Below are 15,024 nucleotides of genomic sequence, written 5' to 3'. Positions count from 1 at the left end.
TAGGTGGCATGATAATAGCTAGCATATAGTGCTTATTGTATAATGGGTAGGTTTTGGTCACTTTGCATATATTAGTCAGTCCTTAAAAGGACCCTGTAAGATGGGTAATAATCCTGTTTTATTAGGAATCCAAAGCATAAAGTAATTTGTCCAAGGGTTACAAAAATGGTAAGTGACAGGCCTAGAGTTCCTGTGTAGATGGTCTGGCTCTAAAGCTGCATTTACAACTAGCAGTGATGACTGAACAGAGGTATGCTATGGGAAAGGGCCTTTGGAGATCCGCTCTCATCACGCCTGGTATTTAACTTGCTGTTTAACCCGGTCGAAAACTCTCAGCTTTTCCTTTTCTATGAGAGGCTCTGAAATAAGCCTACCTACCATTTGCTGAAATCCCTGCCTCTACATGAAGTGTTAATTCCCTCAAGAGTTTTCAGACATTAAAGAAAGATAATGAGTTAATTCTCAAAGATCTTGAAGAGGTGGTGCTTAAAAGACCTAACAATTATGGAGGGAGGAATTGCCTCCCATTTGTTCTTTACTCTTTTCTAGGTCCATTCTGGTTTTACCTCTAATGGATAATTGTACATAGCAGTCTAACCTATGGAAATTCCTCCTGGAATGTTAGATCAATCTCTGCTGTTCAGAGCCCCTTTGTGCTTTTCAAAGCCTGAGTTTAAGTCATTAAGGTCTACCCAAGCAACTGTGTTGTCTGCATGAGCTCTAAAGTGATTCCATGAACACAGTTTTTGCTGCCACCTTGACTTTGTCATGACTGGCAAATTCCTGGATTCAACTAAATTCTATTCTGCACCTGCCCCCTCATAAAACAGTGTTTTGGGGATGGCGGGGGGAGCCTTGAATCCTGTTAAACACTGTACTCAGCCAAGACACTTGTGTATATCCTCACTCAAGTCTAGAGGTGATACTTAAGAGGGTGCAGCTACTTTTTCCTCAAGGAAAGGTTTTTACATTTTATGGAAGAACAGGTGATTTACAGTGTTAATTTCTGTTGTACAGCAGAGTGACTCACTGATATATATTCTTTTTCATGTTCTATTCTGGTTTATCACAGGATAGTGAATGTAGTTCCCTGTGTTGTACAGTAGGACTTTGTTTATGCATTCTACATATAGTATGCACATTACTAGTCCCAAATTCCCAATCCTTCTGTCCATCCTTAACAACCATAAGTCTGTTCTGTATGTCTGTGAGTCTGTTTCTGTTTCACGAGTGTTCATTTGTGTCATTTTGGGTTTTTTTTTTTTCTTTTTTGGATATACAACACAGCATGCAGGTCCTTGCCTCTCTGGCCAGGGATCGTGTCCATACCCTCTGCAGTGGAAGCAGATTCTTAACCACTGGACCACACCAGGGAAGTCCCTTTGTAGACATTTTTGGTGTGACATGGCCATGGTGACTGGGGTATATATATATATATATATATATATATGTAAGCTCATAGTTTATAATTTGTATTGGAGTATAGTTGATTTAATCTAGTTTTGATTTGCATTTCTTTAACAGTGTGATGAGCATCTTTTCATCTGCCTGTTAGCCATTTGTATGTTTTCTTTGGAGACATGTCTGTTTAGGTATTCTGCTCATGTTTCAGCTGGGTTGTTTTTTTCTTGGAGTGGAGTTATATGACCCGTTTGTATATTTTGGAAATTAATTCCCTGTTGGTCACATCATTTGCAAATATCTTCCAGTATGTAGATTGCCTTACTTTGTTTCTGGTTTCCTTTGCTGTATAGAAGCTTGTAAGTTTGATTAGGTCCCATTTGTTTATTTTTGCTTTTATTTCTGTTGTCTTGGGAGACTACCCTAAGAAATCATCAGTATGATTTGTGGCAGAGTATGTTTTGTATATGTTCTCTTTTAGGGGTTTTATGATGTCTTAAAATTGTCTGTGTCACCTCCCTAGTGGCTCAGATAGTAAAGAGTCTGCCTGCAATGCAAGAGACCCAGGTTCGTTCCCTGGGTTGGGAAGATCCCCTGGAGAAGGAAATGGCAATCCACTCCAGTATTTTTGCCAGGAAAATTCCATGGATGGAGGAGCCTGGAGGGGCTACAGTCCTTGGGGTCACAAAAAGTCAGGACTAAGCGATTTTCACATACATATGTTTGTCTGTAAGCCATTTGAGTTCGTTTTGTGGCTCAGCTAGTAAAGAATCTGCCTGCCATGCGGGAGACCTGGGTTCAGTCCCTGGGTTGGAAAGATCCCCTGGAGAAGGGAAAGGCTACTCACTCCAGTATTCTGGCCTGGAGAATTCCATGGACTGTATAGTCCATAGGCTCGCAAAGAGTTGGACACAACTGAGTGACTTTCACTTTCACTTTGTGTATGGTATGAGGTGTGTTCTACCTTCTTTGATTTACTGAGACTGTCCAGCTTTTCCAACACAACTTGCTGAAGATACTTTTTTTCATTCTATATTCTTGCTTCCTTTGTCAAAGATAAGTTGTCCGTAGGTATTATGTGTTTATTTCTGGACTCTTTTGTTGCATTGATTCATGTCTGTCTTTGTTCCGGTATTAAGCTGTTTGATTACTGTAACTTTGTAGTATTGTCTGATGTTTGGGAGGGTTATGCCTCCTGCTTTGTTCTTTTCCCTAAGGATTGCTTTGGCAGTTCTGGGTCTTTTATGGTTCCATATAAATTTTAGGGTTTGTTCTAGTTCCTGTGAAAAATGTCATGGGTAATTTGATAAGGATCACATTAAATCTATAGATTGCTTTGGATAGCAAGGTCAGAAAAACAATGAAAATTTTTAAGGAAACGAGTTTATCAGAGGGAAAAAAATGAAATTGGATCCTTTTTGTTTCTTACAGCAAAATTAGTAGGCAACTGAAAGATTTAAATATAAGAGCACTAGAAGAAAACATGAGATTTAAAAATAAGCTCATCAGGATTTCCCTGATGGTCCAGTGGTTAATAATCTGCCTGCCAATGCAGGGGACATGAGTTCCCTGGTCTGGGAATATCCCACGTGCCTCGGGGCAGCCAAGCCTGAGGAGCACAACTACTGAAGCCCACACACAGCAACAAAGGCCCAGCACAGCCAAAAGTAAATTTTTAAAATATATACTTACATATCAGGGGAATTCCCTGGCACTCCCTGGGACTCCATGCTTAAAGGTGCAGGTTCCATCATGGGTCAGGGAACTTGAGATTTTGCAAGCTGTGCTGTGTGACAATAAATGAATGAATGATAGGGACTCAGAAAAATAGGCAAAATAGCTCCAGGGAAGCAAAAATAAATGACTAATAAAACATGGAGAAGTGTTTGATTTTATTCATCGGGTAAATGCAAATTGGTAAGCACTTGTGAGAGTGTGGGGGAGATGAGCCCTCAAACATGGTGTTAGCAACTGATGAACTTCATAGAAGGCAACTTGAGGCAATTCTGCTCCTGAGTATTAATCTTACAGAATTGGTTACAGATATGTATGAAATGCTGTTCATACAGGGATATTCTTTTCAGTGTTTTTTGCCTGTAGCAAAATGTTGGATACTATCAAGGTTCTGGCTAAGTATATCCACGGAATATCCCCCCTGCAGTGAAAGACTGGAGCGATACAGAATAGTCCTCAATATATGTGAAAAAAATTTCTAGAGAGTGGATTCCATTACACACATATATGTATGTAGTATTATTAAATATGTATGTATGTATGCAGTCCAGTGGTTAAGACTGCTTCCACTGCAAGGCATGGATTCAGTCCCTAGTTGGGGAACTGAGATCCCACATGCCATGTGGTGTGGCCAAAACATACATAAACATGAGCACACATAGAATATTTTAGGAAAGACACATAAGAAACTGGTAATAATGGTGGTCTCAGGTTGCTGATATCCTCTGGTACTTGATAAATACTGTACTGTATGCATTTTTTCTTAGCTAAAATGACTAGGATTAAGACACAAAAACCAGATGTGCATTCATTCAGCCAGGCATGAGCTGAGTTATGTATTCAGTTCTATGTTTTCTTGTCTTGTTTTCTGAGGTTTCTTTTCTCCACAGTAAAATTGTGAGCTCTCTTCCAAGACAAGAACCTGCATAGCTGGGGGCTCAATAATTATTCACTTCAGTTCAGTCACTCAGTCGTGTCCGACTCTTTGCGACCCCATGAATCACAGCACGCCAGGCCTCCCTGTCCATCACCAACTCCCGGAGTTCACTCAAACTCATGTCCATCGAGTCGGTGATGCCATCCAGCCATCTCATTCTCTGTCGTCCCCAAATAATTATTAATAATTGACAAAAAGAACCCTCTGAGGTGTGCTATTCCCCCACTGAATTCTTCCAAATTCTCTGTGCCTTCCCTGCCACGGTGGTTCTGTAGATTCCATTTGGATGTTTGAATCCAGATATCATGCCACCTTGTAGGTAACTTTAATGGGGCCAGTTGGGTAGGAGAGGTTAGGAGTGTGTCTGCAAATCTAGTCTGAAATGGCTCGCTTGCCAGCTCAGTTGAGGACGACAGACTCCTAACCTTTCTGATTCTATGCTTACTTCAAAAAACGGAAGGGAGATGGTCTCTTTAAGAACTGTTGTGACGGCCCCGCCCTTTTAAGAGGTCAGCTGAGTCTGTGAGTCACATGACTTCAGCGTCTCTTCCGTCCTCTGAAGTTGGGACCACATGAGCGGCTATGAAAAGCCTAGCCGGGGTTGGGGGTACTGTGCCCCCAGCCCCGTGCTCCTCCTGAGTCTACTGACGGCAGCTCCACTTGGCCTACTGGGGGAGGAGACCCGCCAGGTGAGGGGCTGGAGCAATAGGTGTTTCAGTATATGCTGCCTTGAACGGGTGGTTGGAATCTGAGACAACCAAAGGGTGGGGATGAAAGGCGCTTGCATTGAGGAGTCGGGGCAGCCACGGGTTAGTACAGGATTGTGGGGTAGGATGGATGTGGTAGAATCTGGGCCCTGACTTAGCCCTGAGTGAGCCTGGTCCCATCAAGTGTTGGATTTTTTCCTTCCTCTCAGCCGTGTGCCCTGATCTCTCCACCAGGGTTAGGGCAGTTTGGGCTCTACCCGCCTCTCCTCCACCCCATGGCTGCCCTTTACAGTGAGGTTCTCTTAGCTCCCACAAACAGTCCTCTTGCACTTTCCCCATCACTTTGCAAGCCCCCCTCATCCCCAGACATCCGTGTCCTGTGTCTCTCCCTGACCCTGTTCTCTTGACCAACTTCTACTCCTTGTTCCAGGTGTCTCTGAAGGTCATCTCTAACTGGCCGGACTTTTCCCAGAACCTGCTTCATATTCGGGCAGTGGGTACCAACTCCACGCTGCACTATGTGTGGAGCAGCCTGGGCCCCCCAGCAGTGCTGTTGGTGGCCACCAACACCCCCAACAGCACCCTGCATGTCAACTGGAGCCTGCTGCTCTCCTCTGATCCTGACGGGGGCCTGACGGTGCTCCCCGACAAGAGCATCCAATTTTCTTCTGCCCTTGTCTTTACCAGGGTGAGGAGGTTGGGGGAGATCCAAGGGTAAGAGTGCAGAGGAGAGGGTTCATTCCAGTTGGAGGGAGAAATTGAAGACTGGGAGTAGGTGAAGTAGAGTCGTGTGTGAGAGCCTGGGGTGGGGCCAGTGAGTGCGGGGTGGTGATTCAGGAGAAAGCTGGACCCGGGCAAACCCTGTCCCTCCCCACCCCTTTCCCCACTACAGCTGTTTGAGTTTGACAGCACCAACATGTCCGATGCGGCCTCAAGGCCTCCAGGAAAATCATATTCCCCGTACTCCTTGGCCAATTTCTCCTGGAACAACATCACTGACTCACTGGATCCTGCCACCCTCAGCGCCACATTTCGAGGCCACCCCATTCGCGACCACACTGGGGCTTTTGCCAATGGCAGCCTGGCCTTCAGGGTAAGGATATAGGGAATTTGAATTCAAAAGGCTGGTTTATGAGGGTGGGAGTTAATGATAGGGGTCGCCTTCAAACATGGGCATCCACCTGCTTCCTACCTCTCCCATGCCTCTTCCAACTTAGGTCCAGGCCTTCTCCACATCTGGCCGGCCAGCCCAACCCCCTCGCCTCCTGCACTCGGCGGACACCTGCCAGCTAGAGGTGGCCCTGGTTGGGGTCTCTCCCCGGGGAAACCGCTCCCTGTTTGGGCTGGAGGTAGCCACCTTGGGCCAGGGCCCTGGCTGCCCCTCAGTGCAGGAGCAGCACTCCATTGATGATGAGTATGCCCCTGCTGTCTTCCAGGTGAGGCTTCCAGCAGAAAAGCAGACAGGTGGGGGTGTGAAGGGGGACTCTGTCAGGACCTCAAAATCATTCAACAGTTTACTGTTTAGCAACGCTTCATTCAGTTCCTTTAAGTGCTGAACACTATGCTAATGAATTTAGCCCAGAGGAAAGGCAGTACAGTGTGACTATTGCCCTGACTGCTGGGATGTGCAAGGGCCCGGGGTCCCAGAGCTGGGAGCTGGTGCAGGCTTGCTGAGTGTTGAGACTGGGAAAGGACTCAGTGCCATCCAGCTGTGAGTTCTAGAACCAGGCCTAGGATTCAGGACAACTCATGACAGAGGGAGGCTGTGAAAGGGCTGGGGGACAGCATCTTTTATCCTCCTCAACCTATGTGTTTGCGTTTCTCCTCAGTTGGCCCAGCTGCTGTGGGGCTCCCTCCCAACCAGGCCTAGGATTCAGGACAACTCATGACAGAGGGAGGCTGTGAAAGGGCTGGGGGACAGCATCTTTTATCCTCCTCAACCTATGTGTTTGCGTTTCTCCTCAGTTGGCCCAGCTGCTGTGGGGCTCCCTCCCATCAGGCTTCATGCAGTGGCGGCCAGTGGCTTTCTCCCAGAAGGAGGGCAGCCGGGAGTCAGCCATGCCCTGCCAGTCTTCCCCGCTCTACCCCACCTTGGCATACCTTCTCCCCCAGTCACCCGTTGTCCGAGCCTTCTTTAAGACCCAGAACAACTTCTGTGCCTTCAATCTGACATTCGGGGCTTCTACAGGCCCTGGCTACTGGGACCAACACTACCTCAGCTGGTGAGAGTCAAGGCCTGGGCCACGGATTTGGGAGGTTGAAGTGGAGGAAGGCTAGGCCTCTCAGCCTTCCCTCCTAAGCCTGATTCCCTCTCCTTCTCACTCTGCTTGCTCTAGGTCCATGCTCCTGGGTGTGGGCACCCCTCCAGTGGATGCCTTGTCCCCACTAGTCCTTGGCATCATGGCAGTGGCCCTGGGTGCTCCAGCACTCGTGCTGCTGGCAGGAGGCCTGTTTCTGCTGCTGGGCCACAAGCGGCACTCTGAATACCAGTCCATAAATTGAGGCCTGCTCTCTAGAGGAAAGGACATTACTGGACCTGCCTTGCTGGTCTGCAGGTTTGAGGGTCAGTATTCCCAGCTAGCTCCTCCTCTTTCCTATCTTCCTTTTCAGTAGAACCTCAGATCAGCCTCAGCTTCCTGGGGGACCCAGGTGGGGCTTCCTTCCAACTCTGAGGAGGGACCAGACACAGAATGATTGCTAGAGGGAAGGTCCTCTCCGTGTTGCCTCCCCGTTCCTCCACCATCCCATTTCCCTTGAATGGGACTCACAGGCCTAAATGAGAGAGGCCTTCTTACTGTTTGCTGCCCTGGAAGGCATGAAATAGACTTTTTTTTTTTTCCACACAGGGCTGGTCTCTTAGTGTGGTGCGTTGTTGGGCAGGTTGGGACCTGGTTCCAGGGAAGGAGAGGGCTGAAGGAGGGGCGTGGAAGGCAAGTTCTTTTTGAAGCCCTATTCCCTCATCAGGCCTAGTTCTCTCCCTTGCCATAGGACCAGGCTCCTGCCAGCCACTCTTCAGTATGGAGCTGGGATGTTTCTGGTGCAGTCTGACTCAAACAAGGAAGGGACACTTGAGGTTGAGGGGCATACCCGAAGGAAGAGGCACAAAAGACTGGTATTAATCGTTTATTATTATTATATACATATTCAGACGGGGTTAACATCAGCCACCATGCCTTCCAACCACTCCCAGCCACTACATGTGTGGGTATGCACGCACATACACACACACACACACACACACCTCTTAGGAAGCAGGTTCCCCTGTCTGCTCCTCTTCCCACAGGAGAGAGATGACTGGGCACTTTGGAGGTGCAAAGTTACAGGGACCTAAAGGGCTGGAAGAGAAGAGTCAGCCACTCTGGGCTGCAGCAGCTGTAACTGACTTGGCTGAGGCTAAAGGGCCTATGAAGGCCAGTCATGGAAGGTCCTGAACCCAGGTCCCCAGAAGGGTTTTCACCAAACAGGAAGGTCCTATTTGATCTGATGCCCAGCCTTTACCTAAGGCATAGACAATGTTTCCAGTCTCTTGGAGGCCCTCTGCTTAGACGCCCAGCACAGAAATGGTCAGAGTTTTGGCTATGCTCTACCAGCTGCCTCAGGCAGGAGGCTGCAGAGTGGGGAGCAGAGTCCACTCTTTGTGGGCCCTGGTGGCAGCAGTCAGAGGCTGCTAAGGAAGGAACCATGCCTCTGCCCCTGGTCCCATGTCCTCAGCATTCTTAAGGAACATGGCTGTCCACCTCTTTCCCTGAAAGACTGTTTAAGTCCTTCCCACATAATTGTCCCAGGCTCCTAAGATGAAGGGGAGCACCCCACGCTCTGATTGGATAGCACCCCTGTCGGGGCAGTAGGTGGGTTCATCCCACCCAGGAACAAAGTGGGTTTGGGGCAGCTCAGCCCCGGGAGCGGGGCCTGTAGTCTGAGACTGAGCGGGCATGGTCAGGGTAGTCCAGGCGGCTCTCGGAGGCAGTGAGCATGCGTTCAGGCTCCACCACGAACATGTAGTAGAAGTTCCACATCAGCATGGACAGCAGAGGCAGGAACGTCAGGCCGTAGCCAAAGCCTCGGAAGGAGCGGCCCACGGCGAAGGTCAGCCAGTATATGAGGCTGGGAGGCAAGAAAAGGTTGGGCTTTCCTTGAGGGAAGTGCATCAGCTAACAGGCTGATGATAGGGAGAGTGGAAAGTGAGGGAGGCAGATGGGGGTTGGCACAACTGATACCTCTGAAAACAACGAGTGTTCATGCACTGACGTCCGTGCCAGGCATGGTACTAATTATTTTAGGGGCACTATTTAATTTAGACCTCACATCTCTATGCAGTGTGTACATTATTCACCTCCCTCTTTGTACACTTCTCAGATGTGAATTTAAAAGTTTTGAGTAGGCAATACACATTTACATGGTTCAAAATTCAAAGGCACCAGTGAGTATAGTAAAATGTTTTCCTTACTGATTCCCAGATACTCTGTTCTCTCCCTTCACCTCCTCACCTCTATTCTACTCCCACCCCAGACACCCAATATTATGGTTTCTTGTACGTCGTGAAGTTTTCTGTGTATGTAAGCAAGAAAATTTATGTTTTCCTCCCCTGCCTCTTTTTTTTTTTTTTTTTTTTGAGGTTTTGGAGCATACTATTCCATGGGGTTGCAAAGAGTCGGATATGACTGAGCGACTGAACTGAACTGAGCATACTATAGAGACTGTTCTGCACATTGATTTTCCCCCCATTTAATGCGTCTTGGAGATTATGTTATTGTGTGTGTGTGCTCAGTTGTGTCCGACTCCTTGAGACTCCATGGGCTATAGTCCACCAGGCTCCTCTGTCCATGGAACTTTCCAGGCAAGAATACTGGAGTGGGTTGCCATTTCCTACTCCAGGGGATCTTCCCAACCCAGGGATTGAACCCACATCTCCTGCATCTCCCGCATTGGCAGGTGGATTCTTTACCACTGACCCACCTGAGAAGCACTTGTGTCATATCACTATATAAAAAGCTTCACTATTTCGCAGCTGCAGTACATTGCATTGTGTTTATTTCCCCTTTTGTAGATGGAGAAACTAAGATTCCAAAAGGTTAAGATGGGTCCAGTGTCACATATTGGGGAAACAGTAAAACCGTGATTTGAACCCATACCTGTTCATCAGCCTCTCTCCTGCCATTTTAGAGAGGCTAGGGGAAAGAAGAGAGTAAGGAAGCCAGCTTCAAGAGAGCTTGAAGCCCAGAGGGATGAATCAGGCACAACTAAATTTCCCCTTTTGGAAGATCCATTCAAAAATACACACCCCTCAGTGGAAGGAGGGCAGCAGTCTCCCCTTAACTTACGAAGGACCGTCTATTACAAAACTGAGATGCCCCTATATTTTTACCTGTGTACCAGAGGGAAGAGGACATGCTGCAAGTAACTTGCCCATAAAGAAGGACCCTGGATGAGAGAGGGAAGGGACTTTGGTTCTAGCCCTGCCTCTGCTGCTGATGGCCCTATGCAGCTCTTCTCCCCCAGTCTGTCGTTACTGCCTCTCAGAGTCACTTTCTCTCTGTAAAATGGGTAAAATGGACCAGACAACCGCTGGTCCTTTAGCTCCCTAATGATTCTTACTGCTTAAACCAAATGAAACGAACTTCTTATCTGAGACCAGCATTCCCTTAGAAGGAGATGGGAGGTTGAGTTACATGAACAGGAACATATTTATCTTGGAAAACATTTGCTGGAAGAACACGCACAGCTGTATGACGGTCAGGAGACTGGCCGAATAGATGACCATTAGACTACACTTAGAAGTGACAGGAAGACAGATTTTAGCTTCACAGGAAGAATGCTTTAGCAGTTAAAGCCACCTGGAATCCTATATGGAAAATAACAGGCCTTCCCTAGTAGTCCAGTGGTTTAAGGATCCACCTGCCAATGCAGGGGACACAGCTCCAGGATGCTGAAGCTTGGTCCTACATGTTGTGGGACAACTAAGCCCCTGTGTCACAACTACTGAGCCCGTGCCCTAGAGCCCACGAGCCCTAATTACTGAACCCACATGCTGTAACTACTGAAGCTTGTGTGCTTTGAGCCTGTGCTCCGAAACAAGCCCGCATGCTGCAGCTGGAGAATAGCCCCCACTTTGCAACTAGAGAAAGCCCTTGCTCAGAAACAAAGACCCAGCACAGCCATAAATAAGTAAATATGATAAAATCTTTTTAAAAAGAGAGAAAATAACAAAAGGAAATGTATTGGGGGTGGGGGGGAATGGAAAGATCTGCATTTCTGAAAGACTTCAGAAATTCAAGGGTAACTTTCTGGGTTAACATAGTTTACATGAAAATACCCCTAAGGATCTTCAAATTCTAAATGAAAGGAGAGTAATGAGGCTGCTATGAGACCTATGTGTGCTCAATTTGGATGAACAGGACAATCCCTTGACCAGCCCCCACCCCCTCCCATTTGATAAGCAGAATATCCTGCCTAGAGGGAAAGAGACAGGCTAGTGAAGGGACCAGGACCATTTAGCAAAGTAAGCACTGGGAGAGCAGACTGTTGGGAATCAGAATTGAGAGCTATTGTCAAAGATCTGAATTGACTAGAGAATTCCAGAGGTTAGAGTCAGGGCAGAAGTTTTTAGCACAGTATAAAAGAGAACTTTCCAAAAATTAGGACTTTTGATAAATGAAATAAGACTGCCTTATAAAGAACAAAGCATTTGGTCACGGGATGTTCAACCAATGTTCAGCCAATGGCCACCTGACCAGAGTGTCATAAAGGAGTGGCTGCAGTGGGTGGAAAGTTGGTCTAGGTGACACCCGAAAGCCCTTCCCTTCCTGTTCTAGGTTGATATATGTGTCTTGTGAAAGACATAGGAGCTGCCAAGTGAGGTAAAGTGCAAGGCAGAGAGTGGACTCAACTTTCCAAGGTGCACATATGAGCTGATTCAGAATCCAGAATCTCCCTGGCTCTGCAGACATTCAGATGCCCAGGTCCCTTAAGCACCACCACCTCCCCTGTGCCCCCCTACCCAGCCCCAACTCACCGGGAGATGGCAAAGAGACCAGTGAGTAGAGGGAGCAGTTTGAGGGTATCTTGAGGCAGGTAGGTGGAAAGCACGGCCAGGTTGAAGAAGTAGAGGATGAAGAGCTGGACCGACTGGGCCACGTATTGCCGGTGGATCTCCACCTCGCGCCGTGGCTCCCCGAAGGGCCGAAGGGCAGAAAAGCACAACAGGCTCAGCCCATACACCAGGATCCCTGGGTGGGGTTGGAGTGCACACAGGCTCAGGTGAGGAGGGCCAGGTGAGGATGCAGGCGGCAGAGTCAAGCATGAGCATGGGCTCTGCACCCGGGTTGGGGCTGAGCTGGTCCTGAGCGGAGGTGGGCACACAGGGTGACAGGGTGTGGGAGGCCCTGAGGGTCCAGGTCTCGTGATGGGAGACTTCCCTGGTTGCCAAGTCAGGCAGGCCCTGCCCTCCAGCCCAACTCCCAGACGCCCCCTCCCTTCACATAGGGCCCAGGCTCACCCAGTACAATGGGGAAGGTGGCAAAGACCCCACAGCGCAAGGTGTAGATGAGGCGGGAACTCATGGTCGGCAGGCGTGGGGCATCGAAGGGCAGGAAGGCATATGCCCCGTAGAGCAGGCAGGGGAAGAGGATGAGGGCGGCCCCCACCGAGGCCACGGCCCTTAGCGCCTCCCGGCCCCCACAGCGCCCACAGGAGCGGCCAGGGGGCTTCACCACCGCTTCGGCCCACTTGCACTCCGGGGGCTCAGGGTGGGTGGCCCGGGGTGGCAGGAAGGTCCGGCGGTGCTCACCCTCGCTGGCCTCGCAGCACACAACGAGGTCCTCCTGGGGCCGCCGCTCAATGCACTGTAGGTCGATGGGCACAAAGGCCCGGGCTGCCTTCTCGGGCAGCAAGCTGGCTTCATCTTCGGGCAACTCCTCTAGTTTGGTGGGTGGCTCTGACTCGGGCTCAGGCTCAATGTTCCTCCAGCCCGGGGGATCTGGGAACGGGGCACTGGGCTGGGGGCCAGTTCCCCAAGGCAAAGTGGCAGCCTCACTTACTGTGCTGTCTAGACCATCTTCGGTCCCCTCTCCGGCTGTGGGAGACTCAGCTGAAGACCCCACTCTAGAGGACTCAGCTCCAAGGGACTCAACCCCATCTTCCCCTTCCAGCTTCCGGCCATTGGGGACCAAGGCCTGGGATGGGCTCTTCTCCAGGGTCTCAGGCCCCTTCACTTCCAGCAGGGCCAGGGTCTCGGGTTCTGTCATCCTGGGGCCCGACTTCTGAAGTCTACCACAAAGTCATGTCACCCTGGAGGGAGCAGAGTGAAGTTCTGTCAGAAGCTGCCATCCTCTGGCCCTCAGGAGGGGTTGATAGAACTGCAACTCTCCAGGGCAGCTGGCCTCATGGGCTTTAGCCCCTTCTGGGATCTTAGAGAGAACCTGATCTGGAGGAAGGTGTTCAAACAGTGGGAGGCAGGAGAGAAGTGAGCAGCTGAAATGGAGGCACCCTTTCGACATCAAATGCTCTTCAGTAGGAGAGGGTGAGTCAGGGGGCACAGGCCCTGGCAGCTATGGCCTCAGCCAGCCTCCACCCACGCCTTCTACCCCTCCACCAAAACCCCTGGGGTCATGGCCACCCTAAGGCAAGAATAGGAGGAAAGAGAGATATTTAGAATTTTGCCAAGGGCTTTCTTCCCATGAAGGATCTTGTGAACAGAGAAGCTGCCTCTTCTCCTCCACGCCTCCCCTTCCCCTGCACATCCCCAACTGGAACTTTCCTGGCAGCTGACACCCATGATTTGCCAACAGATCTGTCCCAAGGAGCTGGCAGTGGCAGTGCACCCTGGTCTTTTGTCTCCAATCTGGATACTTGGTCAGTTTCCAAACTTCTCAGTAACCCACCCCCTACGTCTCTGGAGGGCCCGGGTGGATCCATTCTGACCTCTAAGTCTAATGAAGGTTGTTTCCCATGCCTCCTCTCTGGTCTTTATCCCCTCCCTGCTGTCCTCCATCTCACTGCTTCTGGATGGGGCTGATTTCCCTCTCTCCACCTCCCCAAGGACCTCCCACCCCTACTATGTGGACCCATGACACCCTCTTACTTTCCATCTGGAGAGAGGTAGAGGGTCCCCAGCGTCCAGGAAGGAGCTGCCCAGCTCTTCTGCTGGCTCTGCAAGTATTCCTTTCGGTCTCCCTCCCTTTACCTGTGTCTCCAAACCTGTCTGACCAGAGCAGGTGGGGCCCAGTTTAAAGGGGAAGGCCCCGCCCTGCTGAATCTGCCGACAGAAAAAGCATTAAAGGAGGACGTCATGCTTTCTGAGCCTAGAGGTGTGTGTTCTGGGAACAAGGGATGTGTAGGAACTCCCAGCACAGGAAAGCAAAGGGGGCAGAGTGGGTTTCTGCATCAAAGGGCTCTTGAAATAGATTGGGATACCCCCAAAGAAGTAGAATCACTACCCTTATTCATTCAATATTTACTGGGCACCCAGAGACGGGGGAGCCTGGTGGGCTGCCGTCTAGGGGGTTGCACAGAGTTGGACACGACTGAAGCGACTTAGCAGCAGCAGCAGCAGCATAATTAGTTAGGCACTATTCTAGGGACAGACACAGGAAAAGAACAAGATGACAGGCAAAATCAGTTCAGTTCAGTTCAGTCGCTCAGTCGTGTCCGCCTCTCCGCGACCCCATGAATCACAGCACGCCAGGCCTCAGCAAATGAAAGGCCAATCAGTGGGAAAGACAGGTTGTTTCAGGACAGAAAGGTCAGTCGATGTCTAGAAGGTGAATTTATGTTCCCACTACAGCGTGTACATGGGTCCACCGAACACTTTGCTTTTTAGGTTAGGTTTAAGGTTAAGAAAGCAATAGGAATCCAAGGTGATCTTTCCCATAGAAAGACCAGGCGGGCAGAAACAAAAGGCTGTTGCTTCTCATTCCTGTGCATCTTTTCCCCTGAAGTCATTTAAGCTTTATGGGGGGAGGGGCAGTGTCTGGGTTGCTCATGCCTGGGTCTCCAGAACCCAGAATTGCGGCTGGAAGACGGCAGGTGTTCAATAAATGTTTGCTGGGCTGGTTGGAGATTAACAGCAAATGGAAATTTTGGGGTTGGGGTGGGGGAACTGAAGGGTCCACGTACAGAAGTCCTGTATTGGATGGCCTTATCTCTTATGTCATGCTTGACTCTCCAAGAAATTTTTCACATACACGTTTTTTGTTTAATAGGGAAAAGGGGAGAATTTGAATCATTCTATCCAGTAATCTGAAGAGG

At 49.3% G+C, this 15,024-nt stretch overlaps 2 protein-coding genes across 2 annotated transcripts; one reads left to right on the top strand and one right to left on the bottom strand.

Annotated features, from left to right (window-relative positions):
* Positions 1–4,243: 4,243 nt before the first annotated feature.
* On the top strand, positions 4,244–7,616 carry GLMP (glycosylated lysosomal membrane protein). Its single transcript, XM_088835869.1, has 6 exons — positions 4,244–4,761; positions 5,210–5,467; positions 5,672–5,872; positions 5,997–6,215; positions 6,745–7,001; positions 7,116–7,616. Exons 1-6 carry the CDS (start codon positions 4,645–4,647, stop codon positions 7,279–7,281), a joined length of 1,218 nt encoding a protein of 405 aa, XP_088691995.1. The 5' UTR covers positions 4,244–4,644; the 3' UTR covers positions 7,282–7,616.
* Positions 7,617–7,769: 153 nt separating this feature from the next.
* On the bottom strand, positions 7,770–13,979 carry TMEM79 (transmembrane protein 79). Its single transcript, XM_055402866.2, has 4 exons — positions 13,859–13,979; positions 12,275–13,065; positions 11,792–12,005; positions 7,770–8,883 (listed from the first exon to the last, which is right to left on the bottom strand). The coding sequence occupies exons 2-4, from the start codon at positions 13,020–13,022 to the stop codon at positions 8,670–8,672; spliced, it is 1,176 nt and encodes a 391-aa protein (XP_055258841.1). The 5' UTR covers positions 13,023–13,065; positions 13,859–13,979; the 3' UTR covers positions 7,770–8,669.
* Between the last annotated feature and the right edge of the window lie 1,045 nt (positions 13,980–15,024).

The sequence above is a fragment of the Moschus berezovskii genome, chromosome 4, assembly GCF_049115385.1.
Source record: "Moschus berezovskii isolate FMDL1 chromosome 4, NW_MosBer_1.0, whole genome shotgun sequence".
Classification (NCBI taxonomy): domain Eukaryota; kingdom Metazoa; phylum Chordata; class Mammalia; order Artiodactyla; family Moschidae; genus Moschus; species Moschus berezovskii.
This window is presented reverse-complemented; position numbering and strand designations above follow the sequence as displayed.

Excerpts from the sequence above, each read along its gene's own strand:
- TMEM79 (XM_055402866.2), bottom strand. The coding sequence starts at position 13,022 with ATGACAGAACCCGAGACCCTGGCCCTGCTGGAAGTGAAGGGGCCTGAG. Across the intron at positions 12,006-12,274 it reads CACCTTCCCCATTGTACTGG|GGATCCTGGTGTATGGGCTG; the intron begins GTGAGCCTGGGC and ends AACCCCACCCAG. Across the intron at positions 8,884-11,791 it reads GGTCTCTTTGCCATCTCCCG|CCTCATATACTGGCTGACCT; the intron begins GTGAGTTGGGGC and ends CTTGCCTCCCAG.
- GLMP (XM_088835869.1), top strand. The coding sequence starts at position 4,645 with ATGAGCGGCTATGAAAAGCCTAGCCGGGGTTGGGGGTACTGTGCCCCC. Across the intron at positions 6,216-6,744 it reads ATGCCCCTGCTGTCTTCCAG|TTGGCCCAGCTGCTGTGGGG; the intron begins GTGAGGCTTCCA and ends GTTTCTCCTCAG. Across the intron at positions 7,002-7,115 it reads GACCAACACTACCTCAGCTG|GTCCATGCTCCTGGGTGTGG; the intron begins GTGAGAGTCAAG and ends TGCTTGCTCTAG.